The 26,294-nt window shown below is 52.7% G+C and overlaps 1 protein-coding gene across 2 annotated transcripts in view; it reads right to left on the reverse strand.

Moving 5' to 3' along the window:
* col5a1 (procollagen, type V, alpha 1) overlaps nt 1-26,294 on the reverse strand; it is a 551,133-nt gene that overhangs the window by 205,415 nt on the left and 319,424 nt on the right. For both annotated transcript variants that reach the window (XM_072566092.1, XM_072566091.1), the window contains exons 8-11: nt 11,894-12,154; nt 3,603-3,659; nt 1,541-1,582; nt 1,242-1,304 (exon numbers count right to left, since the gene is read on the reverse strand). In XM_072566092.1, coding sequence (XP_072422193.1) covers nt 1,242-1,304; nt 1,541-1,582; nt 3,603-3,659; nt 11,894-12,154 — 423 coding nt within the window. The remainder of the gene's footprint in view (nt 1-1,241; nt 1,305-1,540; nt 1,583-3,602; nt 3,660-11,893; nt 12,155-26,294) is intronic.

The following is a 26,294-nucleotide window of genomic DNA, read 5'->3' on the forward strand; positions in this document are numbered from 1 at the left end:
AATGGGAGAGGGAATAGGTGAGAGAGACAGATCCAAATTATTCTTGGACAAGGTAGAAGTTCCAGAGTATGATGAACAATGTCAATGCAGCACCAGATAATTACATACTGTACAGTGCCAGTGTACAGCAGGCCATGCACTGCCAGTGTATGAGACATGGTACAGTGCCAGTGTACAGCAGGCCATGCACTGCCAGTGTATTGGACACATGCACTGTCAGTGTATGGGACACTGTACAGTGCCAGTGTACAGCAGGCCATGCACTGCCAGTGTATGGGACACTGTACAGTGCCAGTGTACAGCAGGCCATGCACTGCCAGTGTATTGGACACATGCACTGTCAGTGTGTGGGACACTGTACAGTGCCAGTGTATAGCAGGCCATGCACTGCCAGTGTATGGGACACTGTACAGTGCCAGTGTACAGCAGGCCATGCACCGCCAGTGTATGGGACACTGTACAGTGCCAGTGTACAGCAGGCCATGCACTACCAGTGTATTGGACACATGCACTGTCAGTGTATGGGACACTGTACAGTGCCAGTGTACAGCAGGTCACGCACTGCCAGTGTATGGGACGCTGTACAGTGCCAGTGTACAGCAGGCCATGCACTGCCAGTGTATGGGACACTGTACAGTGCCAGTGTACAGCAGGCCATGCACTGCCAGTGTATTGGACACATGCACTGTCAGTGTATGGTACACTGTACAGTGCCAGTGTACAGCAAGCCATGCACTGCCAGTGTATGGGACATTGTACAGTGCCAGTGCATAATACACTACACTGTGCCAGTGCAAATGAACCTTTCAATTTGGGGTTGGTGAGATCAGGTCACATCGAGCTGATTAGACCCTCACACCCTGCCACTCCTTCCCAATGTCCTCCCACAGCCTCTCCATCCCCTCACTGCCACCTCCCCACACTGGATTCCCTCTCCCCACACAGCCATCCCCTGCGATCACCCTTCCCCCAGTGGAGGGTTTTATTTGGGGGGTGGGGGGATGTGTAGGGGGTGGGACAGGGTACAGCATGTTGCCAAACTGCTCTGAGTTTCCTTTCCAATCTCTGGGCAGTTTTCAGAGGCTGGAAATTTTCCCTGAATCTTTCATCTTTGATCCCAGTCAGAACAAGCTGCAACTCGCAATCAGTTTTAATGACTTGCGGAGTTTTGGAAGGAATCCCATGGATTAATAGCCGTCTTTCCCAGCGGCAAACGTACATCATCAAACAGACTCACTCACCCTCAGCCCTGGATCACCGACTGGACCTGGGGGTCCTGGGGGTCCACTGCGCCCAGGACTGCCCTGGAGAGAGTCACAAAAAGACAAGTCACAGACTTGGAATGCCAGTTAGACACCAGTTAGACAGGTCAAAATAATACCACACCATTCTTAACCAGAGGACAACTTTAACATTCTCATTCAAAGATTCAAATTCTGCATATGTAAGCAATTGAAAAACAATCTACATTTAAATCCATTCAGAAACACATGGAAAACAATCCAAAAGTGTCCTCGGGGTTTCACAACATGTGACTCACAGATGGTCCTTCTCTTCCTGGGGGCCCTTCAATCAGCATTCCCTAGAACAAAGGAAAAACACAGGGTCATTATCCAACTGAACACTCAGATTAGCCGACACATAGACGGTCAATATGGAGCAGGATAACTGGGGAAAGTAAGAAGGAGAGAGAGAGAGAGAGAGAGTTTCACAATCACAACAGACAGACACACTTGTTAATCCAGCTCCCTCACACTGTCACTCAGTAACCCCTCTCCCCCAGCGCCCTGTGTTACTGACTGTATCTCTACTGATGTTAATCCAGCTCCCTCACACTGTCACTCAGTAACCCCTCTCCCCCAGTGCCCTGTGTTACTGACTGTATCCCTACTGATGTTAATCCAGCTCCCTCACACTGTCACTCAGTAACCCCTCTCCCCCAGGGCCCTGTGTTACTGACTTTATCCCTACTGATGTTAATCCAGCTCCCTCACACTGTCACTCAGTAACCCCTCTCCCCCAGGGCCCTGTGTTACTGACTGTATCCCTACTGATGTTAATCCAGCTCCCCCACACTGTCACTCAGTAACCCCTCTCCCCACCCCCAGTGCCCTGTGTTACTGACTTTATCCCTACTGATGTTAATCCAGCTCCCTCACACTGTCACTCAGTAACCCCTCTCCCCCAGGGCCCTGTGTTACTGACTGTATCCCTACTGATGTTAATCCAGCTCCCCCACACTGTCACTCAGTAACCCCTCTCCCCACCCCCAGTGCCCTGTGTTACTGACTGTATCCCTACTGATGTTAATCCAGCTCCCCCACACTGTCACTCAGTAACCCCTCTCCCCACCCCCAGTGCCCTGTGTTACTGACTTTATCCCTACTGATGTTAATCCAGCTCCCTCACACTGTCACTCAGTAACCCCTCTCCCCCAGCGCCCTGTGTTACTGACTTTATCCCTACTGATGTTAATCCAGCTCCCCCACACTGTCACTCAGTAACCCCTCTCCCCCAGCGCCCTGTGTTACTGACTGTATCCCTATTGATGTTAATCCAGCTCCCTCACACTGTCACTCAGTAACCCCTCTCCCCCAGCGCCCTGTGTTACTGACTGTATCTCTACTGATGTTAATCCAGCTCCCTCACACTGTCACTCAGTAACCCCTCTCCCCCAGCGCCCTGTGTTACTGACTGTATCCCTACTGATGTTAATCCAGCTCCCTCACACTGTCACTCAGTAACCCCTCTCCCCCAGCGCCCTGTGTTACTGACTGTATCCCTACTGATGTTAATCCAGCTCCCTCACACTGTCACTCAGTAACCCCTCTCCCCCAGGGCCCTGTGTTACTGACTGTATCTCTATTGATGTTAATCCAGCTCCCTCACACTGTCACTCAGTAACCCCTCTCCCCCCCAGGGCCCTGTGTTACTGACTGTATCCCTATTGATGTTAATCCAGCTCCCTCACACTGTCACTCAGTAACCCCTCTCCCCCCCAGGGCCCTGTGTTACTGACTGTATCCCTACTGATGTTAATCCAGCTCCCTCACACTGTCACTCAGTAACCCCTCTCCCCTAGGGCCCTGTGTTACTGACTGTATCCCTACTGATGTTAATCCAGCTCAAGGGGATAACTCAGGAATAAACACATTCCCAGCCAGCGATACCAGTGCTTGCTGATTGGATAAAAGGAAACACGGTCTTGGGAGCATGTTCCCATCTGTCTCTAGCCCAGCCCAGAGAGCAGTGGAGAGCCCAGCTTCAGTTGGTGTATGTGGACGAGGGGTTAGCGATGGCAATGAGGAAATGGCAGTTTGTGCCCAGGCGCATGGCCCTGTCTCAGTCTGCCCTGAGAGCTCTGATATTGTACTGGCCTCTCCCCAAGTTGAACACTGAAGCTGATTTCCAACACACTCAAGTCGCCAGCTTCCCCACAATGTCAGGGCCATGGGCAGGCTGCCTGTATCCATGACACACCAGCAGATGGTGGGCTGGACATCCTGCCCTTGCTGTTTGAGGTTCCCGGGCTCAGGGAAGGTTCAAGCTTCCTTAAAATGCCAGCTCGATCCCAGTCAACGTCACAGGGCCTGAATACTCACTGGTTCAATGATGGCAGGTTCACCTTTCTGTCCCTTCTCACCCCTCGGTCCAGTGCCCTGGAGACAATGAAGACAAGAGGAACACACTCAAACCTTTAACCCAAATGTTCTTTCCAGAGGGAGCAAATTCATCAAAGAAACAATATCAACACAGAGTGGGGGGAGTGAGGGATGGGGGAGTGAGGGATGGGGGAGTGAGGGATGGGGGAGTGAGGGATGGGGGGAGTGAGGGATGGGGGAGTGAGGGATGGGGGGAGTGAGGGATGGGGGAGTGAGGGATGGGGGGAGTGAGGGATGGGGGAGTGAGGGATGGGGGAGTGAGGGATGGGGGAGTGAGGGATGGGGGAGTGAGGGATGGGGGGAGTGAGGGATGGGGGAGTGAGGGATGGGGGAGTGAGGGATGGGGGGAGTGAGGGATGGGGGAGTGAAGGATGGGGGGAGTGAGGGATGGGGGAGTGAGGGATGGGGGGAGTGAGGGATGGGGGAGTGAGGGATGGGGGGAGTTAGGGATGGGGGAGTGAGGGATGGGGGAGTGAGGGATGGGGGGAGTGAGGGATAGGGAGAGTGAGGGAAGGTGAGTAAGGGATGGAGAGAGTGAGGGATGGGGGGAGTGAGGGATGGGGGAGTGAGGGATGGGGAAAGCGATGGGGAGGGTGAGGAATGGAGGGAGTGAGGGGTCGGGGATTGTGAGGGATGGGGAGAGTGAGGGATGGGGAGTGAGGGATGGGGGAGTGAGGAATGGGGGAGTGAGGGATGGGAAGAGCGATGGGGAGAGTGAGGGATGGGGGGAGTGAGGGATAGGGAGAGTGAGGGAAGGTGATTAAGGGATGGAGAGAGTGAGGGATGGGTAGAGCGATGGGGGAGTGAGGGATAGGGAGAGTGAGGGAAGGTGAGTAACGGTTGGAGAGAGTGAGGGATGGTAGAGCGATGGGGGGAGTGAGGGATGGGGGGAATGAGGGATAGGGAGAGTGAGGGATAGGGAGAGTGAGGGATAGGGAGAGTGAGGGATAGGGAGAGTGAGGGAAGGTGAGTAAGGGATGGAGAGAGTGAGGGATGGGTAGAGCGATGGGGAGAGTGAGGGATGGGTAGACCGATGGGGAGAGTGAGGGATGGGGAGAACGATGGGGAGAGTGAGGGATGGGGAGTGAGCGATGAAGAGAGAGGGGGTGGGGGAGTGAGGGATGGGGGGACAGAGGGATGGGGAGAGTGAGGGGTGGGGAGAGTGAGCGATGGGGATTGTGAGGGATGGAGAGAGTGAGGGAAGGGGAGTGAGCGATGGGGAGAGTGAGGGATGGGGAGAGTGAGGGATGGGGAGTGAGGGATGGGGAGAGTGAGGGGTGGGGAGAGTCAGGGATGGGGAATGAGGGATGGGGAGGGTGAGGGATGGAGAGAGAGGGATGGGGATCTTGAGGGATGGGGAGAGCGATGGGGAGGATGAGGGATGGGGAGAGTGAGGGATGGGGAGAGCGATGGGGACAGTGAGGGATGGGGAGTGCGATAGGGAGTGAGAGATGGGAGAGAGTGAGGGATGGAGAGATTGAAGGATGGGGAGAGAGGGATGGGGAGAGTGAGAGTTGGGGAGAGCGATGTGGAGGGTGAGGGTTGGGGAGAGCGACGGAGAGAGTGAGGGCTGGAGAGAGCGATGGGGAGAGTGAAGGATGGGGAGACTGACGGTTGGGAAGAGCGACAGGGAGAGTGAGGATTGGGAGAGTGAGGGATGGGGAGAGTGAGGGATGGAGAGAGTGAGGGATGGCGAGAGTGAGGAATGGGGAGTGAGGGGTGGGGAGTGAGGGATGGCGAGAGTGAGGGATGGGGAGAGCGATGGGGAGAGTGAGGGATGGGGAGTGAGGGATGGGAGAGCGATAGGCGAGTGAGGGATGGGGAGAGTGAGGGATGGGGAGCGTGAGGGACGGGGAGTGAGGGATGGAGAGATTGAGGGATGGGGAGAGCGATGGGGAGAGTGAGAGCTGGGAAGAGCGATGCAGAGAGTGAGGGATGGGGAGTGTGAGAGATGGGGACAGTTGGGGGGAGTGAGCGATAGGGGAATGAGGGATGGGCAGAGTGTGTGATGGGGAGAGTGAGGGATGGGAAGAGTGAGGAGTGGGGAGAGTGAGGGATGGGGAGAGTCATGGGGCAAGTGAGGGATGGGTGGGGAGATTGAGGGGAATGAGCGATAGGGGAGTGAGGGATGGGGAGAGCGAGGGATTGGGAGAGTGTGGGATGGGGGAGTGAGGGATGGGGAGAGTGAGTAATTGGAAGAGTGAGGGATGGAGAGAGTGAGAGATGGGAAGAGTGAGGTATGGGGAGTGAGGAATGGGGAAAGCGATGGGGAGGGTGAGGGATGGAGGGAGTGAGGGGTCAGGGATTGTGAGGGATGGGGAGAGTGATAGGGAGGGTGAATTAGGGGAAGAGCGATGGGGAGAGTGAGGGATGGGGTGAGTGAGGGATGGGGAGTGAGGGATGGGGTGAGTGAGGGATGGGGAGAGCAATGGGGAGTGTGAGTGATGTAGCGAGTGAGGGATGGGGAGTGAGGGATGGGGAGAGTGAGGGGTGGGGAGAGTGAGGGATGGGGAGACCGATGGAGAGAATGTGGATGTGGAGTGAGGGATGGAGAGAGTGAGGGATGGGTAGAGCAATGGTGGGGAGTGAGGGTTGTAGAGAGCGATGGAGAGAATGGGGGGAGGAGAGCGCAATGGGGAAAGTGAGGGATGGGGGTGCGATTGGGAGAGGGAGGGATGGGGGTGCGATGGGGAAAGTGAGGGATGGGGGAGCGATGGGGAGAGGGAGGGATGGGGGAGTGATGGGGAGACTGGGGGATGGGGGTAGTGAGAATGGGGATTGAGGGATGGAGAGAGTGAGGGATGGGGGGGTGAGGGAAGGGGAGAGCGATGGGGAGTGTGAACGAGGGGAAGAGTGATGGGGAGAGAGGGATGGGGAGAGTGAGGAATGGGGAGAGTGAGGATAGGGAAGAGTGAGGGGTGGGGAGAGCGATGGAGAAAGTGAGAGATGGGGAGAGTGAGGGATGGGGAGTGAGTGATGGGGAGAGCGAGGGATGGGGAGAGTGAAGGATGGGGAGAGTGATGGGCAGAGTGAGGGATGGGGTGAGTGAGGGATGAGGAGTGAGGGATAGGGAGGGAGAAGGAGAGAGGGATGGGGAGTGATGGACAGGGAGAGCGATGGGGAGAGTGAGGGATGGGAGAGTGAGGGATGGGGAGAGTGAGAGATGGGGAGAGTGAGGGATGGGGAGAGTGAGGGATGGGGATTGAGGGATGGGAAGGGATGAGGAGAGAGGGGTGGGGAGTGATGGATGGGGAGAGCGATGGGGAGAGTGTGGGATGAGGAGAGTGAGGGATAGGAAGAGCGATGGGGAGAGTGAGGATTGGGTAGAGTGAGGGATGGGGAGAGCGATGGGCAGAGTGAGGGATGGGGAGTGAGGGATGGGAGCGCGATGGGAAGAGTGAGGGATGGGAAGAGCGATGGAGAGAGTAAGGGTTGGGGAGAGAGAGGGATGGGGAGAGCGATGGGGAGTGAAGGATGGAGAGAATGAGGGATGGGGAGTGTGAGGGTTGGTGAGTGCAATGGGGAGGTTGAGCGATGGGAAGAGTGAGGGATGGGGAGAGTGAGGGATGGGATGAGCGATGGGGACAGTGAGGGATGGGGAGAATGAGGGATGGGACGAGCGATGAGGAGAGTGAGGGATGGGAAGAGTCAGGGATGGGAAGTGAGGGATGGGGAGAGTGAGGGATGGGGAGTGAGTGATAGGGAGAGTGAGGGATGGGGAGTGTGAGGGATGGGGAGGGAGGGGGAGAGAGGGTTGGGGAGTGAGGGAATGGAAGAGCGATGGGGAGAATGAGGCATGGGGAGAGTGAGGGATGGGGAGAGCGATGGGCAGAGTGAGGGATGGGGAGAGTGAGGGATGGGGAGAGTCAGGGATGGGTAGTGAGGGATGAGGAGAGTGAGGGATCGGGGGAGCGATGGGCAGAGTGAGGGATGGGGAGAGTGAGGGATGGGGAGAGTCAGGGATGGGTAGTGAGGGATGAGGAGAGTGTGGGATCGGGGGAGCGATGGGGAGAGTGGGAGATGGGGTGAGTTAGGGATGGGGAGTGAGGGATGGGGAGAGTGAGGGATGGGAAGAGCGATGGGGGGAGCGAGTGATGGCGAGTGAGGGATGGGGAGGGAGGAGAGAGGGATGGGGAGTGAGGGACGGGGATAGCGATGGGGAGAGTGAGGCATGGGGAGAGTGAGGGATGGGGAGAGTGAGGAATGGGGCGAGTGAGAGATGGGGAGAGTCAGGGATGGGGAGTGAGTGATGGGGAGTGTGAGGATTGGTGAGAGCGATGGGGATGGTGAGCGATGGGGAGGGTGAGCAATGGGGAGAGTGAGGGAAGGGGAGAGTGAGGGATGGGACGAGCGATGAGGAGAGTGAGGGATGGGAAGAGTCAGGGATGGGAAGTGAGGGATGGGAGAGTGAGGGATGGGGATTGAGGGATGAGGAGGGATGGGGAGAGAGGGGGATGGTGGAGTGAGTGATGGGGAGTGAGGGATGGGGAGGGAGGGGGAGAGAGGGATGGGGAGTGAGGGATGGGGAGAGTGATGGGGAGAGTGAGGGATGGGGAGAGTGAGGGATGGGACGAGCAATGGGGAGAGTGAGGGATGGGGAGAATGAAGGATGGGACGAGCGATGAGGAGAGTGAGGGATGGGAGGAGTCAGGGATGGGAAGTGAGGGATGGGGAGAGTGAGGGATGGGGAGTGAGTGATGGGGAGAGTGAGGGATGGAGATTGAGGGATGGGGAGGGATGGGGAGAGAGGGGGATGGTGGAGTGAGGGATGGGGAGTGTGGGATGGGGAGAGTGAGGGATGGGGAGTGAGGGATGGGGAGGGAGGGGGAGAGAGGGATGGGGAGTGAGGGATGGGGAGAGTGATGGGGAGAGTGAGGGATGGGGAGTGAGGGATGTGGAGAGCGATGGGGAGAGTGAGGGTTAGGGACAGTGAGGGGTGGAGACAGTGGGGGCAATGAGCGATAGGGGAATGTGGGATATGGAGAGTGAGGGATGGGGAGTGAGGGATGGGGAGTGAGGGATGGGGAGTGAGGGATGGGGTGAGTGAGGGATGGGGAGTGAGGGATGGGGTGAGTGAGGGATGGGGAGTGAGGGATGGGGAGTGAGGGATGGAGAGATTGACGGGTGGGGCGAGCAATGGGGAGAGTGAGTGATGTAGCGAGTGAGGGATGGGGAGTGAGGGATGGGGAGAGTGAGGGGTGGGGAGAGTGAGGGATGGGGAGACCGATGGAGAGAATGTGGATGTGGAGTGAGGGATGGAGAGAGTGAGGGATGGGTAGAGCAATGGTGGGGAGTGAGGGTTGTAGAGAGCGATGGAGAGAATGGGGGGAGGAGAGCGCAATGGGGAAAGTGAGGGATGGGGGTGCGATGGGGAAAGTGAGGGATGGGGGAGCGATGGGGAGAGGGAGGGATGGGGGAGCAATGGGGAGACTGGGGGATGGGGGTAGTGAGAATGGGGATTGAGGGATGGAGAGAGTGAGGGATGGGGGGGTGAGGGAAGGGGAGAGTGATGGGGAGTGTGAACGAGGGGAAGAGTGATGGGGAGAGAGGGATGGGGAGAGTGAGGAATGGGGAGAGTGAGGATAGGGAAGAGTGAGGGGTGGGGAGAGCGATGGAGAAAGTGAGAGATGGGGAGAGTGAGGGATGGGGAGTGAGTGATGGGGAGAGCGAGGGATGGGGAGAGTGAAGGATGGGGAGAGTGATGGGCAGAGTGAGGGATGGGGTGAGTGAGGGATGGGGAGTGAGGGATAGGGAGGGAGAAGGAGAGAGGGATGGGGAGTGAGGGATGGGTAGGGAGGGGGAGAGAGATGGGGAGTGTGAGGGTTGGTGAGAGCGATGGGGAGGGTGAGTGATGGGGAGGGTGAGGCATGGGGATAGTGAGGGATGTGATGAGCGATGGGGAGAGTGAGGGATGGGGAGAGTGAGGGATGGGACGAGCGATGAGGAGAGTGAGGGATGGGAAGAGTCAGGGATCGGAAGTGAGGGATGGGGAGTGAGTAATGGGGAGAGCGAGGGATGGGGATTGAGGGATGGGGAGGGATGGGGAGAGAGGGGGATTGGGGAGTGAGGGATGGGGAGAGTGAGGGATGGGGAGAGTGAGGGATGGGAAGAGCGATGGGGAGAGCGAGGGATGGGGAGGGAGGCATGGGGTGAGTGAGGGATGGGGAGTGTGATGGGGAGAGTGAGGGATGGGGAGAGTGAGGGACGGGTAGTGAGGGCTGGGGACAGCAATATGGAGAGTGAGGGATGGAGAGAGTGAGAAATGGGGAGGGCAATGGAGAAAGTGAGAGATGGGGAGACTGAGGGATGGGGAGAGCGGGATCGAGAGAGTGAGGGATGGGGAGCGTGATGGGGAGTGAAGGATGGGGAGAGTGAGGGATGGGGAGAGCGATGGGGAGTGAAGGATGGGGAGAGTGAGGATGGGGAGAGCGATAGAGAGAATGAGGGATGTGGAGAGCAATGGGGCAAATGAGGGATGGGGAGTGAGTGATGGGGAGAGCGATGGGGAGGGTGAGGGATGGGGAGTGAGGGATGTGGAGAGCGATGGGGAGAGTGAGGGATGGGAAGAGCGATGGGGAGAATTAGGCATGGGGAGAGTGAGGGATGGGGAGAGTGAGGGTTAAGGACAGTGAGGGGTGGAGACAGTGGGGGCAGTGAGCGATAGGGGAATGTGGGATATGGAGAGTGAGGGATGGGTAGAGTGAGGAATGGGTGAGTGAGGGATGGGGAGCGAGGGATGGGGAGAGCGATGGGGATTGTGAGGGATGGGGAGAGCGATGAGAGTGAGGGATGGTGGGAGTGAGGGATGGGGAGAATGAGGGATGGGGAGTGAGGGATGGGGAGTGCGGGATGAGGAGAGTGAGGGATGGAAAGAATGTTGGGAAAAGTGAGGGAAGGGGAGAGCGATGGGGAGAGTGAGGGATGTGGAGAGCGATGGGGTGAGTGAGGGATAAGGAGAGCGATGGGGTGAGTGAGGGATGGGGAGAGTGAGGGATGGGGAGAGGGATGGGGAGAATGAGGGAAGGGGAGAGTGATGGGGAGAGTGAGGGATGGGGAGAGTGAGGGATGGGGAGAGTGATGGGGAGAATGAGGGAAGGGGAGAGTGATGGGGAGAGTGAGGGATGGGGAGAGTGAGGGATGAGGAGAGTGATGGGGAGAGTGAGGGATGAGGAGAGCGATGGGGAGAGTGAGGGAAGGGGAGAGTGATGGGGAGAATGAGGGATGGGGAGAGCGATGGGGAGAGTGAGGGATGGGGAGAGTGAGGGATGGGGAGAGCGATGGGGAGAGTGAGGGATGGGGAGAGTGAGGGATGGGGAGAGTGAGGGAAGGGGAGAGTGATGGGGAGAGTGAGGGATGGGGAGAGTGAGGGATGAGGAGAGTGATGGGGAGAGTGAGGGATGAGGAGAGCGATGGGGAGAGTGAGGGAAGGGGAGAGTGATGGGGAGAATGAGGGATGGGGAGAGCGATGGGGAGAGTGAGGGATGGGGAGAGTGAGGGATGGGGAGAGCGATGGGGAGAGTGAGGGATGGGGAGAGTGAGGGATGGGGAGAGTGAGGGATGAGGAGAGTGATGGGGAGAGTGAGGGATGGGGAGAGTGAGGGATGAGGAGAGTGATGGGGAGAGTGAGGGATGAGGAGAGCAATGGGGAGAGTGAGGGATGGGGAGAGTGAGGGATGAGGAGAGTGATGGGGAGAGTGAGGGATGGGGAGAGCGATGGGGAGAGTGAGGGATGGGGAGAGTGAGGGATGGGGAGAGCGATGGGGAGAGTGAGGGATGGGGAGAGCGATGGGGAGAGTGAGGGATGGGGAGAGCGATGGGGAGAGTGAGGGATGGGGAGAGTGAGGGATGGGGAGAGCGATGGGGAGAGTGAGGGATGGGGAGAGCGATGGGGAGAGTGAGGGATGGGGAGAGCGATGGGGAGAGTGAGGGATGGGGAGAGCGATGGGGAGAGTGAGGGATGGGGAGAGCGATGGGGAGAGTGAGGGATGGGGAGAGCGATGGGGAGAGTGAGGGATGGGGAGAGCGATGGGGAGAGTGAGGGATGGGGAGAGCGATGGGGAGAGTGAGGGATGGGGAGAGCGATGGGGAGAGTGAGGGATGGGGAGAGCGATGGGGAGAGTGAGGGATGGGGAGAGCGATGGGGAGAGTGTGCTGAAATGGTGGGAGGGTGTTCAATGGGGACGCCAGCAGCATTTTGAACCTGAGAGTGTTCCCCATTTAAATGTACTCACCACTTTGTGGATGTTATCTGTGATCCCTGGGGAAACAGGGCCAATGCTTTCCTTGTCATCAAAATCTTCGTATTCGTAATAAACCTCATAGTCGTCGTAGAATGTGTTGTCACCTTCTTCACCAATTGTAGTTACATTGAATTTGTCTTCTGTCTCTTCTGGTCCTGTTCTCTTGTCCAGATCCACATTGATGGTGTCATCAGGATTTCCTTCAAAGTTAGTCTCGTTATATGCAAACACCTCCGGCCTGACAGTCTGGGTCTTCATACAACAAGAAAGCACAGAACAGGAGGAGGAGTTCTTATTAGAGATGGAGAAAACTGAAAGCTATGTAAACAGAGCTGAGGAAAGCTCAAAGATGCAACCAACATTGTAAACAAAACAAGTACACCTCTTGGCTGTTTGTGTGTGTGTCTATTGTTTGTGTCTGTGTGAGTCTCTGTGTGTCTGTGTGTCTATGAGTGTGTGTCTCTGTGAGTCCATCTGTGTGCGTGTGTGTGTGTGTATGTGTGTGCGTGCACGCACGGGGTGGTCATGTTGCTCTATATAAACTCTCAGATGTCCAGCAGTGGGTTCCATACTCCCAGCAGATTTCATGCTAGGATTTAATCCCTCACATCTACAGCATCACCACAACACCCAGGCCTCAGCTGCTGACCAGCAAGGGTAGTTTCTGCAGATGGGGCATTCTGTGGTACAGTGACAAGTGTCCCTGCCTCAGGGCAAGAAGGTCTGAGTTTAGGTTCAAGCTTCCCAGGTGTGTAATAACCTGTTTACAGAATCAGAAGCCACTTTACACACACACACACACACACTGTGAGGAGATGTAGCATTGCTTCCTTGCTTTCATGTTCAATGGTGAGCACTGCTGCCTCCCAGCGCCAGGGACCTGGGTTCGATTCCAGCCTCGGGTGACTGTCTGTGTGGAGTCTGCACATTCTCCCCGTGTCTGTCTGGGTTTCTGATGGGTACTCCAGTTTGTTCCCACAATCCAAAGATGTGCAGATTAGGGTGGATTGGCCATGCTAAATTGTCCGTAGTGTTCAGGGATGTGTAGGTTAGGTGCATTAGTCGGGGATAAATGTCGAGTAATAGGGTGGGGGATTAGGTCTGGGTGGGTTACTCCTCGGAGGGTCGGTGTGGACTTTTTGGGCCAAAGGGATTCTGTAGGGATTGTAGGATGATTCTATGATGATGCTCTATGCCTCTATATATGAACCAAAGCATCCCATAAACCTTCTTATCAACTGTTTCAACTTAAAACAAATTGAAAGAACCCAAGGATACTGTAAATCAGTAACAAAAATAGAGGTTGCTGGGGCTGTGAAGGGAAATCAAAATTAACATTTCAGGTTGAGTGGCCCTTCTTCAGAACTGATGGTAACTAGGAAAATGTTGGTTTATATGCAGAAGATAGGATGGGAGGGGATAAGGAATAAATGGGAGGTGGGGGTAGAGTCAAAGGGAGAGAACAGTTGGACATACAAAGGAGTGGAGAATGATCTGGCTGGGAGGGTGAGGAGCTGTTAAATGGAGACTGTTCGTGGTGAACAATGAGCTGAGTGTAATAGCAGAGTATGTGATAACAGTGGCTTGGTAGGAATGGGGGGGGGGTGGTGGTGCTAGGACATGGGAACGTCCAACATGAATGAACTCAATATTGAGTCTGGAGGGCTGCAAGGTCGCTGAGTGCAAAATGAGGTGCTGTTCTTCCAGCTTGTAGAGAGAACAGGCTGGGCAGGCAACTGGAAACTCTGGGTCTTTTTGCTGGCAGAACATAGGTGCCTCTGTCAAGCACTCACCCAGTTGTTTCCTCAGTGTAGAGGAGACTGCATTGTGAGCAGTGAATGCGGGAGACTAGATTGTGGGAAGTGCAGGGAAAAGCACTGCTTCACCCGGAAGGTGTGTTTGGGCCCTTGGATAGTGAGGAGGGAGGAGTAAATGGCCAGGTGTTACACCGTCAACACTTCAGGGAAAGGTGCAGTGAGGTTGTCGGGAGTGAAGGAAGAGTCGACCAGGGTGTCTGCAGGGAACAGGCCCTATGGAAAGCAGACAAGGGAGGGGAGGGGAATGTGTGTCTGCTGGTGGCATCTCGCTGGAGTGGGTGGAAATAGTGGCTGGACGTGGATACTTCTGGGACGGTAGGTATCGCTGTTGTAAGAGGGAAGAGAGCGAGTGATGGCGGAGATGCGGGAGGTAGATTGGACCCAGTTGAGGGCCCTATCAACAATGGGGCTGGGGAATCCTTGGTTCAGGAAGGTGGATATTTCAGAGGCTCCCCATTGTCGAAGTTGGCCTCACTGGAACAGATGTGACGGAGACAGAGGAACTGTGAGAATGGAATAGAGTCTTTACAGGAAACAGGGTGAGGATGGATAATCCAGGTAGCTGTGGGAGTCAGTGAGTTTATAGTGGACATCCATACAATCACTACAGTGGAGAAACAAGCCAGTCACACTGACCCTTCAAAGAGCATCCCACCCAGACCTATCCCCCTACCCTATCCCTGTAACCCTGCATTTATCCCTGGCTAATGCACCTAACCTACACATCCCTGATCACTATGGGATTTACCAGGGGCAATTCACCTAACCTGCACATTTTTGGACTATGAGAGGAAACTCACACAGATATGGGGAGAATGTGCAAACTTCACACAGGCAGTTGCCCGAGGCTGGGATTGAACCCAGGTCCCTGGCGCTGAGAGGCAGCAGTGTTAACCACTGAGCCGCTGTGCCGCCCAATATTAGTGGCCAATCTATCCCCAGAAATGGAAACAGAGGTGTCAAGGAAGGGAAGGGAGGGGTCAGAGATAGACCAGGTGAAAGTGAGGGCGAGGTTGAAATTGGAAGCGAAATCAATGAACTTTTCCAATTCCGGATGACAGAGGGAAGCAGCACTGATGATATCATCAATATGTCGGAGAAAGAGTTGCGGGTGGGGTTCAGAATAGGACTGGAACAAGGAATGTCCCACAGACCCCATGAAGAGACAGGTATAACTGGGGTTCTTGTGGGTATCCATGGCCATCCCTCTGACCTGAAGAATATGGGAGGCGTTAAAAGGGAAATTGTTGAGGGTGAGAACAAACTCAGCCAAGCAGAGGAGAGTGGATTGGGGGGGTGGGGCTAGATCCAGGAAGAGGTGGAGAGCCCTGAGACCACCCTGCTGGGGGATGGGTGTCTGAAGGGGATTGCACACTCATGGTAACGAGAAGATGGCTGGAGCTTGCAAAGTGGAAACTCTGAAAGTAGCATAAAGCGTGAGAGGAATCCTGGATGTATGTGGGCATGGACTGGACCATGGGAGAAAACTTGAGTCAAGGTAGGAAGAGCTGAGTTCTGTGGGGCAGGAGCAGGCAGAAGCAATGGGTTTGCCCGGGCAGTCCCGTCTGTGGGTCTTGGGAAGGAGGGAGAAGCGAGCTGGGTGGGGCTGGGGAACTATCAACTTGGAGACAGTAGTTGGGGGAGGATGGGGGGGCAGGGGAGATCATCAGATGAAATGAGGTCAGTGACCGTAGTTAATGCAATGGCGTGATGTTCCATGGTGGGTCAGGGGGAGATGGGAGGAGGGTCTGCGAGCTGGCACTCAGCCTCTGCAATGTAACGGTCAGAGTGCCAGACAATAACGGCACCACCCTCATCATCGGCTTAATTAGAAAGTCAGGGTTGGATCTGAGAGCACAGTGTGCAGTCAGTTTGGAGGGAGATAGGTTGGCTTGGGTGAGGGGGGGCACAGAAATTGAGGCGAGCAATTCTCAATGAACAGATTGAGTGCAGGTAAAAGGCCAAAGGGAGGGCTCCAGGTGGAGGGAGAGTGCTGGAGCTGGATGAAGGGGGTCTGTGGTAAAGACTCTAGTCCAAAAAAATGGACATGGAGGTAAAGGCAATGTAAGAAGAGTTCAACGTCTTGTTTTGCCCGAAATTCATTAAGATGGGGGTGCAGAAGGATAATGCTGAGTACAGAACGTTCCGGTAAGATGTGCAATCGGAGAGTGAAAGCTTAGGAGGGATGGTGAACACCCAGCAGGACGTAGGGTTGGGGAATGGGATGGAATCAGAGGGAACAGGAGGGAAGGAAGTTTCCAGAAGGCCATGGATATCCCTGAGTTGTCGAATCTTGTGGGCCTTACTGTCTGAATGGTTTCTTGTTAGCATGATGAATGAGCCAGAACTGGGAGTGCTGCAGCCCTGAGCCAGTGTGATGCGATGCTGTTGGAGAGAGAGGTGGAGAGTGACCCTGCATGGTACTGAGTGTGGATCTCTGGGTATGGCGAGAGCAGCTGTCTGTGGAATGGTCCTAGCTTTTAGTCAACTCTTAATCCATACTGCCATCAATCCTAACCATGTCTAATTTGCTAACCAACCTGCCATGTGGCAATGTATCAAACGCTTTCTGAAAGTCCAAATATACAACCTGCACCTAACCTCCCTCATTCACTGTCTATGTGCCTTCTTCAAAATAACTCAACTAAATTGTCAAAGCCATAAAAACTGTCTAGTATGAACTTACTTTTCCCTAAAAGTATATTTATTTTATCCTATATTATGGTGCCCGTCAATTTTCACACTGTTGACAGGTTTTTTCCCTCAGTTATCCTTTGCCCCATTACCAGGGTCACATTTGTAATCCTCCAGTCCCGATTGGGTATTATCCAGTGTGCATTGACCCAGTGTTAATCATTCAGTCCATGTTGATTCAGTGTTTATCATACCATTTCTGTTGAACCAGTGTGTGTACTATACAGAGTGTATTACCCAGCGCTTCTTATTCAGGTGCATGTATTCATCCAGTGTTCATTCCCCAGTGTCTATTTCCCAGTGTGTATTCCCCAGTGTGTATTTCCCAGTGTGTATTTCCCAGTGTGTATTTCCCAGTATCTATTCTCCAGTGTGCATTCCCCAGTGTCTATTCCTGTGTCTATTCCACAGTGTCTATTCCCCAGTGTGTATTCTGCAGTGTGTATTCCCCAGTGTGTATTCCCCAGTGTCTATTCCTCAGTGTCAACTCCGCGGTGTCTATTCCACTGTGTGTATTCCCCAATGTCTATTCCACAGTGTGTATTCCGCAGTGTCTATTCCCTGCGTCTATTCCCCAGTGTCCATTCCACAGTGTGTATTCCGCAGTGTCTATTCTCTGTGTCTATTCCCCAGTGTCTATTCCCCAGTGTCTATTCCCCAGTGTGTATTCCGCAGTGTGTATTCCCCAGTGTCTATTCCACAGTGTGTATTCCCCAGTGTCTATTCCCCGGTGTCTATTCCCCAGTGTCTATTCCCCAGTGTGTATTCCGCAGTGTCTATTCCCCAGTGTCTATTCCCTGTGTCTATTCCCTAGTGTCTATTCCCCATAGTCTATTCCCCAGTGTGTATTCCCCAGTGTGTATTCCCCAGTGTGTATTCCCCAGTGTGTATTTCCCCAGTATCTATTCCCCAGTGTGTATTCCGCAGTGTATATTTCCTAGTGTCTATTCCCCATAGTCTATTCCCCAGTGTGTATTCCCCAGTGTGTATTCCCCAGTGTGTATTCCCCAGTGTCTATTTCCCGGTGTCTATTCCCCACTGTCTATTCCCCATTGTCTATTCTGCCATGTCTATTCCCCAGTGTCTATTCTCCACTGTCTATTCCCCAGTGTTTATTCCCCACTGTCTATTCCCCAGTGTGTATTCCCCAGAGTATATTTCCCACTGTCTATTCCCCAGTGTGTATTCCCCAGTGCCTATTCCCCAGTGCTTATTTCCCAGTGTGTATTCCGCAGTGTCTATTCCCCAGTGCCTATTCCCCATTGTGAGTTACCCAGTGTCTATTCCCCAGTGTCTAATCCCCAGTGTCTATTTCGCAGTGTCTATCCCGCAGTGTGTATTCCCCAGTGTCATTTCCGCGGTGTCGATTCCACAGTGTGTATTCCCCAGTATGTATTCCGCAGTGTCTATTCCCCGGTGTCTATTCCCCAGTGTCTATTCCCCAGTGTCTATTCCACAGTGTGTATTCCCCAGTGTCTATTCCCCGGTGTCTATTCCCCAGTGTCTATTCCGCGGTGTCTATTCCCCAGTGTCTATTCCCCAGTGTGTATTCCGCAATGTCTATTCCCCAGTGTCTATTCCCCAGTGTCTATTCCCTGTGTCTATTCCCCAGTGTCTATTCCCCAGTGTGTATTCCGCAATGTCTATTCCCCAGTGTCTATTCCCCAGTGTCTATTCCCTGTGTCTATTCCCCAGTGTCTATTCCGCAGTGTCTATTCCCCAGTGTCTATTCCCCAGTGTGTATTCCGCAGTGTCTATTCCCCAGTGTCCATTGCCCAGTGTCCATTCCCCAGTGTCTATTCCCCATTGTCTATTCTTCCATGTCTATTCCCCAGTGTCTATTCTCCACTGTCTATTCCCCAGTGTTTATTCCTCACTGTCTAGTCCCCAGTGTGTATTCCCCAGAGTATATTCTCCACTGTCTATTCCCCAGTGTGTATTTCCCAGAGTCTATTCCCCACTGTCTATTCTCCAGTGTGTATTCCCCAGTGCCTATTCCCCAGTGTGTATTTCCCAGTGTGTATTCCCCAATGTCTATTCCCCAGTGTGCAACCCCAGGGTGTATTCTCCAGTTTTTACTTCCCAGTGTCTATTCCCAGTGTGTATTTCCCAGTGTCTACTCCCCAGTCTATATTCCTCAGTGTGTATTCCCAAGTGTATATTTCCCAGTATCCATTCCCCAGTGTGTATTCTCCAGTGTGTGTATTCCTCAGTGCCTATTCCCCAGTGTCTATTTGGCAGAGTCTATTCCCCAGTGTCTATTCCCCAGTGTTTATCCCCCAGTGTGTATTCCGCAGTGTGTATTCCCCAGTGTCTATTCCCCAGTGTCTATTCCGCAGTGCCTATTCCCGTGTCTATTCCCCGCCTGCATTCCGCGGTGTCTATTCCCCAGTGTCTATTCTGCAGTGTATATTCCCGTGTCTATTCCTCGTGTGTATTCCCCAGTGTCTATTCCGCAGTGTCTATTCCCCAGTGTCTACTCCCCAGTGTCCATTCCCCTGTGCCTATTCCCCAGTGTCCATTTCCCAGTGTCTATTCTCCAGTGTCTATTCCTCAATGTGTATTCCACAGTTTCTATTCCCCAGTGTCCATTCCGCAGTGTGTATTCCCCATTGTGTATTACCCAGTGTCCATTCCCCAATGTCTATTCCCCAGTGTCCATTCCCCAGTGTCTATTCCCCAGTGTGTATTTCCCCAGTATCTATTCCCCAGTGTGTATTCCCCAGTGTCTATTTCCCGGTGTCTATTCCCCACTGTCTATTCCCCATTGTCTATTCTGCCATGTCTATTCCCCAGTGTCTATTCTCCACTGTCTATTCCCCAGTGTTTATTCCCCACTGTCTATTCCCCAGTGTGTATTCCCCAGAGTATATTTCCCACTGTCTATTCCCCAGTGTGTATTCCCCAGTGCCTATTCCCCAGTGCTTATTTCCCAGTGTGTATTCCGCAGTGTCTATTCCCCAGTGCCTATTCCCCATTGTGAGTTACCCAGTGTCTATTCCCCAGTGTCTAATCCCCAGTGTCTATTTCGCAGTGTCTATCCCGCAGTGTGTATTCCCCAGTGTCATTTCCGCGGTGTCGATTCCACAGTGTGTATTCCCCAGTATGTATTCCGCAGTGTCTATTCCCCGGTGTCTATTCCCCAGTGTCTATTCCCCAGTGTCTATTCCACAGTGTGTATTCCCCAGTGTCTATTCCCCGGTGTCTATTCCCCAGTGTCTATTCCGCGGTGTCTATTCCCCAGTGTCTATTCCCCAGTGTGTATTCCGCAATGTCTATTCCCCAGTGTCTATTCCCCAGTGTCTATTCCCTGTGTCTATTCCCCAGTGTCTATTCCCCAGTGTGTATTCCGCAATGTCTATTCCCCAGTGTCTATTCCCCAGTGTCTATTCCCTGTGTCTATTCCCCAGTGTCTATTCCGCAGTGTCTATTCCCCAGTGTCTATTCCCCAGTGTGTATTCCGCAGTGTCTATTCCCCAGTGTCCATTGCCCAGTGTCCATTCCCCAGTGTCTATTCCCCATTGTCTATTCTTCCATGTCTATTCCCCAGTGTCTATTCTCCACTGTCTATTCCCCAGTGTTTATTCCTCACTGTCTAGTCCCCAGTGTGTATTCCCCAGAGTATATTCTCCACTGTCTATTCCCCAGTGTGTATTCCCCAGTGCCTATTCCCCAGTGTGTATTCCCCAGAGTATATTCCCCACTGTCTATTCCCCAGTGTGTATTCCGCAGTGTCTATTCCCCAGTGCCTATTCCCCATTGTGAGTTACCCAGTGTCTATTCCCCAGTGTCTATTTCGCAGTGTCTATACCGCAGTGTGTATTCCCCAGTGCCTATTCCCCAGTGTCAATTCCGCGGTGTCGATTCCACAGTGTGTATTCCCCAGTGTCTATTCCGCAGTGTCTATTCCCCAGAGTCTATTCCCCAGTGTCTATTCCGCAGTGTCTATTCCCCAGTGTCTATTACCCAGTGTACATTCCGCAGTGTCTATTCCCCAGTGTCTATTCCCCAGTGTGTATTCCGCAGTGTCTATTCCCCAGTGTGCAACCCCCAGGGTGTATTCTCCAGTGTCTACGTCCCAGTGTCTATTCCCAGTGTGTATTTCCCAGTGTCTACTCCAGAGTGTATATTCCTCAGTGTGTATTCCCCAGTGTGTATTTCCCAGAGTCTACTCCCCAGTGTATATTCCTCAATGTGTATTCCTCAGTGTGTATTTCCCAGTATCGATTCCCGTGTGTATTTCCCAGTGTCTATTCCCCTGTGTCTATTACCCAGTGTGTATTCCCCAGTGCATGTATTCCTCAGTGTCTATTCCCCAGTGTGGTATTCCACAGTGTCTATTCCCCACTTGTCTATTCCCCAGTGTCTATTCCACAGTGCCTACCCCCAGTGTGTATTCCCCAGTATGTATTCCGCAGTGTCTATTCCCCAGTGTGTATTCCGCAGTGTCTATTCCCTAGTGTCTATTCCCAGCGTCTATTCCGCAGTGTGTATTCCCCAGTGGCAATTCCATGGTGTCTATTCCACAGTGTGTATTCCCCAGTGTCTATTCCTCAATGCCAATTCCGCGGTGTCTATTCCACAGTGTGTATTCCCCAGTGTCTATTCCCCAGTGTCTATCTCCCAGTGTCTATTATCCAGTGTGTTTTCGCCAGTGTGTGTTCCCCAGTGTGTGTATTCCCAGTGTCTATTCCCCAGTGTATATTCCGCAGTGTCTTCCCCAGTATCTATTCACCAGTGGGTATTCCGCAGTGTCTATTCCACAGTGTCCATTCCACAGTATTTATTCCGCAATGTCTATTCCCCAGTGTCTATTATCCAGTGTGTATTTCCCAGTGTGTGTTCCCCAGAGTGTGTATTCCACAGTGTGTATTCCCAGTGTCTATTCCCCACTGTATATTCCGCAGTGTCTATTCCTCAGTGTATATTCCACAGTCTCTATTCCCCAGTGTCTATTCCCCAGTGGGTATTCTGCAGTGTTTATTCCCCAGTGTCTATTCCCCAATGTCTATTCCCCAGTGTGCAACCCCCAAGGTGTATTCTCCAGTGTCTACTTCCCAGAGTCTACTCCCAGTGTGTATTTCCCAGTATCTATTCCCCAGTGTGTATTTCCCAGTGTCTATTCGCCTGTGTCTATTCCAGTGTCTATTTCCCAGTGCATGTATTCCTCAGAGTCTATTCCACAGTGTCTTTTCCGCAGTGTGTATTCCCCAGAGTCTATTCCCCAGTGTCTATTCCACAGTGTCTATTCCCCAGTGTCTATTCCACAGTGTCTATTCCCCAGTGTCTATTATCCAGTGTGTATTCCCCAGTGTGTGTTTCCCAGTGTGTGTATTCCCCAGTGTCTATTCCCTAGAGTCTATTATCCAGTGTGTATTCCCCAGTGTGTGTTTCCCAGTGTGTGTATTCCCCAGTGTCTATTCCCCAGTGTCTATTCCACACTGTCTATTCCACAGCGTTTATTCCCCAGTGTCTATTCCCCAACGTCTATTCCCCAGTGTCCATTCTGCAGTGTCTATTCCCCAGTTTCGATTCCGCAGTGTCTATCCCCCAGTGTCTATTCCCCAGTGGGTATTCCGCAGTGTCTATCCTGCAGTGTTTATTCCCCAGTGTGTGTTCCCCAGTGTGTGTACCCCAGTGTGTGTATTCCCAGTGTCTATTCTCCAGTGTATATTCCGCAGTGTCTATCCCCCAGTGTCTATTCCACAGTGGGTATTCCGCAGTGTCTATTCCGCAGTGTCTATTCCCCAGTGTCTGTTCCCCAGGGTCTATTCTGCAGTGGGTATTCCGCAGTGTGTATTCCGTCGTGTCTATTCCCCAGTGTCTATTCCCCAGTGTCTATTTCCCAATGTCTGTTCCCCAGTGTGTATTCCCCAGTGTGTATTCCGCAGTGTATATTTCCTAGTGTCTATTCACCAGAGTCTATTCCGCAGTGTGTATTCCCCAGTGTCTATTCCCCAATGTGTATTCCCCCGTGTCTATTCCCCAGTGTGTATTCTGCAGTGTATATTCCCTAGTGTCTATTCCCCAGAGTCTAGTCTGCAGTGTGTATTCCCCAGTGTGTATTCCGCAGTATGTATTCTGCAGTGTGTATTCCCCAGTGTGTATTCCTCAGTGTGTATTCTGCAGTGTGTATTCCACAGTGTCTATTCCCCAGTGTCTATTCCTCAGTGTGCAACCCCCAGGGTGTATTCTCCAGTGTCTATTCCGCAGTGTCTATTCCCAGTGTGCATTTCCCAGTGTCTACCTCCCAGTGTCAATTCCTCAGTGTGTATTCCCCAGTGTGTATTTCCCAGTATCCATTCCCCAGTGTGTATTTCCCAGTGTCTATTCCCCAGTGTCTATTCCCCTGTGTCTATTCCCCAGTGCGTGTATTCCTCCGTGTCTATTCCCCAGTGTCAATTCTGCGGTGTCTACTCCACAGTGTGTATTCCCTGTGTCTATTCCGCAGTGTCTATTCCCCAGTTTCGATTCCGCAGTGTCTATCCCCCAGTGTCTATTCCCCAGTGGGTATTCCGCAGTGTCTATTCCGCAGTGTTTATTCCCCAGTGTGTGTTCCCCAGTGTGTGTACCCCAGTGTGTGTATTCCCAGTGTCTATTCTCCAGTGTATATTCCACAGTGTCTAACCCCAGTGTCTCTTCCCCAGTGGGTATTCCGCAGTGTCTATTCCCCAGTGTGTGTACCCCAGTGTGTGTATTCCCAGTGTCTATTCCCCAGTGTCTATTCTGCAGTGTCTATTCCCCAGTGTCTATTCCCTAGTGTCTATTCCCCAGTGTCTATTCCCCAGTGTCTATTTCCCAATGTCTGTTCCCCTGTGTCTATTCCCCAGTGTGCATTCCGCAGTGTATATTTCCTAGTGTCTATTCCCCATAGTCTATTCCCCAGTGTGTATTCCCCAGTGTGTATTCCCCAGTGTCTATTCCCCAGTGCATATTCCCCAATGTCTATTCCGCAGTGTGTATTCCGCAGTGTCTATTCCCCAGTGTCTATTCCCCAGTGTCTATTCTGCAGTGTCTATTCCCCAGTGTCTATTCCCTAGTGTCTATTCCCCAGTGTCTATTCCCCAGTGTCTATTTCCCAATGTCTGTTCCCCTGTGTCTATTCCCCAGTGTGTATTCCGCAGTGTGTATTCTGCAGTGTATATTTCCTAGTGTCTATTCCCCATAGTCTATTCCCCAGTGTGTATTCCCCAGTGTGTATTCCCCAGTGTGTATTCCCCAGTGCATATTCCCCAGTGTGTATTCCCCAGTGTCTATTTCCCAGTGTGTATTCCTCAGTGTGTATTCCGCAGTGTCTTTTCCCCAGTGTCTATTCCTCAGTGTCTAATCCCCAGTGTCTATTTCCCACTGTCTATTCCCCAGTGTGTATTTCCCAGAGTCTATTCCCCACTGTCTATTCCCCAATGTGTGTTCCCCAGTGCCTATTCTCCAGTGCGTATTTCCCAGTGTGTATTCCCCAACGTCTACTCCCCAGTGTCTATTCCCCAACATCTACTCCCCAGTGTCTATTCCCCAGTGTCTATTCCCCAGTGTGCAACCCCAGGGTGTATTCTCCAGTGTCTACTTCCCAGTGTCTATTCCCAGTGTGTATTTCCCAGTGTCTACACCCCTGTCTATATTCCTCAGTGTGTATTCCCAAGTGTATATTTCCCAGTATCCATTCCCCAGTATGTGTATTCCTCAGTGCCTATTCCCCAGTGTCTATTCGGCAGAGTCTATTCCCCAGTGTCTATTCCCGTGTCTATTCCGCAGAGTCTATTCCCCAGTGTGTATTCCGCAGTGTCTATTCCCCAGTGTGTATTCCGCAGTGTCTATTCCCTAGTGTCTATTCCCCAGTGTCTATTCCCCAATGTCTACTCCCCAGTGTCTATTCCCCAGTGTGTAACCCCCAGGGTGTATTGTCCAGTGTCTATTCCGCAGTGTCTATTCCCAGTGTCTACCCCCCAGTGTATATTCCTCAGTGTGTATACCCCAGTGTGTATTTCCCAGTATCTATTCCCCAGTGTGTATTTCCTAGTGTCTATTCCCCTGTGTCTATTCCCCAGTGCATGTATTCCTCCGTGTCTATTCCCCAGTGTCAATTCCGCGGTGTCTATTCCACAGTGTGTATTCCCCAGTGTCTATTCCCCAGTTTCAATTCCGCAGTTTCTATTCCCTGATCCCCAGTGTATTCCTGATGAAGGGCTTTTGCCCAAAACATCGATTTCGAAGCTACTTGGATGCTGCCTGAACTGCTGTGCTCTTCCAGCACCACTAATCCAGAATCTGGTTTCCAGCATCTGCAGTCATTGCTTTTACCTCTATTCCCCAGTGTCTATTCCCCAGTGTCTATTCCCCAGTTTCGATTCGCAGTTTCTATTCCCTGATCCCCAGTGTATTCCTGATGAAGGGCTTTTGCCCAAAACATCGATTTCGAAGCTACTTGGATGCTGCCTGAACTGCTGTGCTCTTCCAGCACCACTAATCCAGAATCTGGTTTCCAGCATCTGCAGTCATTGCCTTTACCTCTATTCCCCAGTGTCTATTCCCCAGAGCGTGTATTCCTCCGTGTCTATTCCCTGTGTCAATTCCGCAGTGTCTATTCCCCAGAGTCTATTTCCCAGTGTCTATTCCCCAGTTTCGATTCCCCAGTGTCTATTTCCCAGTGTCTATTCCCCAGTTTCGATTCCGCAGTGTATATACCCCAGGGTCTATTCCCCAGTTTCGATTCCGCAGTGTCTATTCCCCGGTGTCTATTATCCAGTGTGTATTCCCCAGTGTGTGTTCCCCAGTGTGTTTATTCCCAGTGTCTATTCCCCAGTGTATATTCTGCAGTGTCTATTCCGCAGTGTCTATTCCCCAGTGTCTATTCCCCATTGGGTATTCCGCAGTGTCTATTCCCCAGTGTCTATCCCTGTGTCTATTCCACAGTGTCTATTCCCCAGTGTCTATTCCCCAGTGTGTTTTCCGCAGTGTGTATTCCGCAGTGTCGATTCCCTAGTGTCTATTCCCTAGTATCTATTCCCCAGTGTCTATTTCCCAATGTCTGTTCCCCTGTGTCTATTCCCGTGTCTACTCCCCAGTGTGTATTCCCCAGTGTCTATTCCGCAGTGTCTATCCCCAGTGTCTATTCCCCAGTGTCTATCCCTGTGTCTATTCCACAGTGTCTATTCCCCAGTGTCTATTCCCCAGTGTGTTTTCCGCAGTGTGTATTCCGCAGTGTCGATTCCCTAGTGTCTATTCCCTAGTATCTATTCCCCAGTGTCTATTTCCCAATGTCTGTTCCCCTGTGTCTATTCCCGTGTCTACTCCCCAGTGTGTATTCCCCAGTGTCTATTCCGCAGTGTCTATCCCCAGTGTCTATTCCCCAGTGTCTACTCCCCAGTGTGTATTCTGCAGTGTGTATTCCACAGTGTATATTCCCTAGTGTCTATTCCCCAGAGTCTATTCCGCAGTGTGTATTCCCCAGTGTCTATTCCCCAGTGTGTATTTCCCAGTCTACTCTTCGGTGTGTATTCCCTAGTGCCTATTCCCCAGTGTGAATTCCCCAGTGTCTATTCTGCAGTGTCTATTCCCCAGTGTCTATTCTCCACTGTCTATTCCCCAGTGTGTATTTCCCAGAGTCTATTCCCCACTGTCTATTCTCCAGTGTGTATTCCCCAGTGCCTATTCCCCAGTGTGTATTCCCCAATGTCTATTCCCCAGTGTGCAACCCCAGGGTGTATTCTCCAGTTTTTACTTCCCAGTGTCTATTCCCAGTGTGTATTTCCCAGTGTCTACTCCCCAGTCTATATTCCTCAGTGTGTATTCCCAAGTGTATATTTCCCAGTATCCATTCCCCAGTGTGTATTCTCCAGTGTGTGTATTCCTCAGTGCCTATTCCCCAGTGTCTATTTGGCAGA

Source organism: Chiloscyllium punctatum, chromosome 49 (genome assembly GCF_047496795.1).
Source record: "Chiloscyllium punctatum isolate Juve2018m chromosome 49, sChiPun1.3, whole genome shotgun sequence".
In the NCBI taxonomy this organism is placed as follows: domain Eukaryota; kingdom Metazoa; phylum Chordata; class Chondrichthyes; order Orectolobiformes; family Hemiscylliidae; genus Chiloscyllium; species Chiloscyllium punctatum.